Here is a 1,394-nt window from a genome sequence, read left to right as displayed (position 1 = left end):
GTCTGCACCTGCCCCGCCCCACCCAGCAGACAGCGGGGTCTGGGCGTCTGTGGGGACCTGCAGGACAGCTCCGAGAAGGTGAGGCCTGCCCAGCCTCTCCTCGCAGGCCCAGCACAGACGGGAAATGGCCAGGGTCTGGGAGCAGCCAGGCAGCCCCTCTGGAGTGGAGAGGCTTACAGCTGCTTCACTCAGTGCGGGACTCAGCCTGCCTGGCCCCCGACACAGCCGGCTGCCTGCCGGGAGCACCTGGGCAGGAGGGGGCAGGGTAGCCTGGTCTCAACGGAGGGTGCTCCACGTTCCCCGGCATTGCCGCCAGGGCGCCTGCCTGGACCCAACCCCGTAGGCCAGGCTGTGTGCGGACACTTGGAGCCAAACGCCTCCCAGGCCTCCCTTGCCCCCCAGGGTCACACAGGCACCCTGGCACCCAGCTGCCCGCGCCGCACCTTGGTCATGACCGGCTCTGAAGAGAGTCAGCAGCTTCCTGTAGAGGCTGAATGTCTTCAGGACGACCTCTCCGGTGCTCTTGTCAAAGATGGCTTCCTGGAGAGCAGTGTGCGCTGGCCGTGTGCAAACCTCCGGGTCTCACCGGAGCACACACAGGGAGGGCCTCTTGTCAGACCCAAAGCTACAGGGGCTGACCCGGGCTCCTGCGGGCCAGGTGGTCGCCCTCCTTGCAGGAGCACAGGGGCTCAGAGGGTGGCACCAGGCCCCGCAGCTTACAAGCCCCACGCAGAGCAATAGGGTGGGGACACCTGGGAAAGACATGGGCTCCTGTGCCCCCGGGAAGGCAGACCAGCGCCCTGCACTCGGGCAACTCCTGCACTAAGGAGAGGTCAGAGGTCACAGCCAGCCCTGGACCAGGTCGAGCTGCAGCAAGCACTGTGGGGGAGGCCTCAGAGTAAGGGGGGCACTGAGCCCCAGAGCCTGCTTCCTCGTCTTTGGAACGAGGAGGCAGACGACCTCCACCGCTGGCGTCCCTTACGCTTGCTGCCCCCTCTCCCAAGCAGACTGATAGCCTGTCCTTGCTCTGTCGCCGGAACCCTTCCGCTAGCTGTTCCTTAGCAAGGCAAGCACCCGCCGCCAGACCCTCACCCAGAGCCGGGGGGAGCTGTACAGAGGCTGGCGAGTGCCCTAGAGTAGCTAGCCTGCCTGGCCTGGCTTCTGTGACTGCTGCTCCACTCGGTCCTCCTCACCCCTCCTGTTTCCACTGTCACATCAACCCAGGGTCGCCATCTTCGCCCCTCCAAGCACGGCTCCTTCCACTCAGGGCTGCAGGTTTGTGCCATAGGGTGCGTGCGCTCGCCAGACAGACAGAAACAGAGAGACAGAAAGCGAGAGATCACCCCCCAGGGGGGATGGCCACGCCGCAATCCCTTCTCCTCCATTCTCCTCTC

The 1,394-nt window shown here is 65.4% G+C and overlaps 2 protein-coding genes across 7 annotated transcripts in view; one reads left to right on the top strand and one right to left on the bottom strand.

The window, feature by feature from the left end:
- CYBC1 (cytochrome b-245 chaperone 1) overlaps positions 1-1,394 on the bottom strand; it is an 8,573-nt gene that overhangs the window by 4,339 nt on the left and 2,840 nt on the right. For all 6 annotated transcript variants that reach the window (XM_014586711.2, XM_014586709.2, XM_014586712.2 and 3 more), the window contains exon 5: positions 444-540. In XM_014586711.2, the coding sequence (XP_014442197.1) occupies positions 444-540 (97 nt within the window). The remainder of the gene's footprint in view (positions 1-443; positions 541-1,394) is intronic.
- The window catches only part of HEXD (hexosaminidase D), a 28,170-nt gene that overhangs the window by 26,191 nt on the left and 585 nt on the right, over positions 1-1,394 (top strand). The window lies entirely within an intron of this gene.

The sequence above is a fragment of the Tupaia chinensis genome, unplaced genomic scaffold (genome assembly GCF_000334495.1).
Source record: "Tupaia chinensis unplaced genomic scaffold, TupChi_1.0 Scaffold000159_1, whole genome shotgun sequence".
Classification (NCBI taxonomy): Eukaryota; Metazoa; Chordata; class Mammalia; order Scandentia; family Tupaiidae; genus Tupaia; species Tupaia belangeri.
This window is presented reverse-complemented; position numbering and strand designations above follow the sequence as displayed.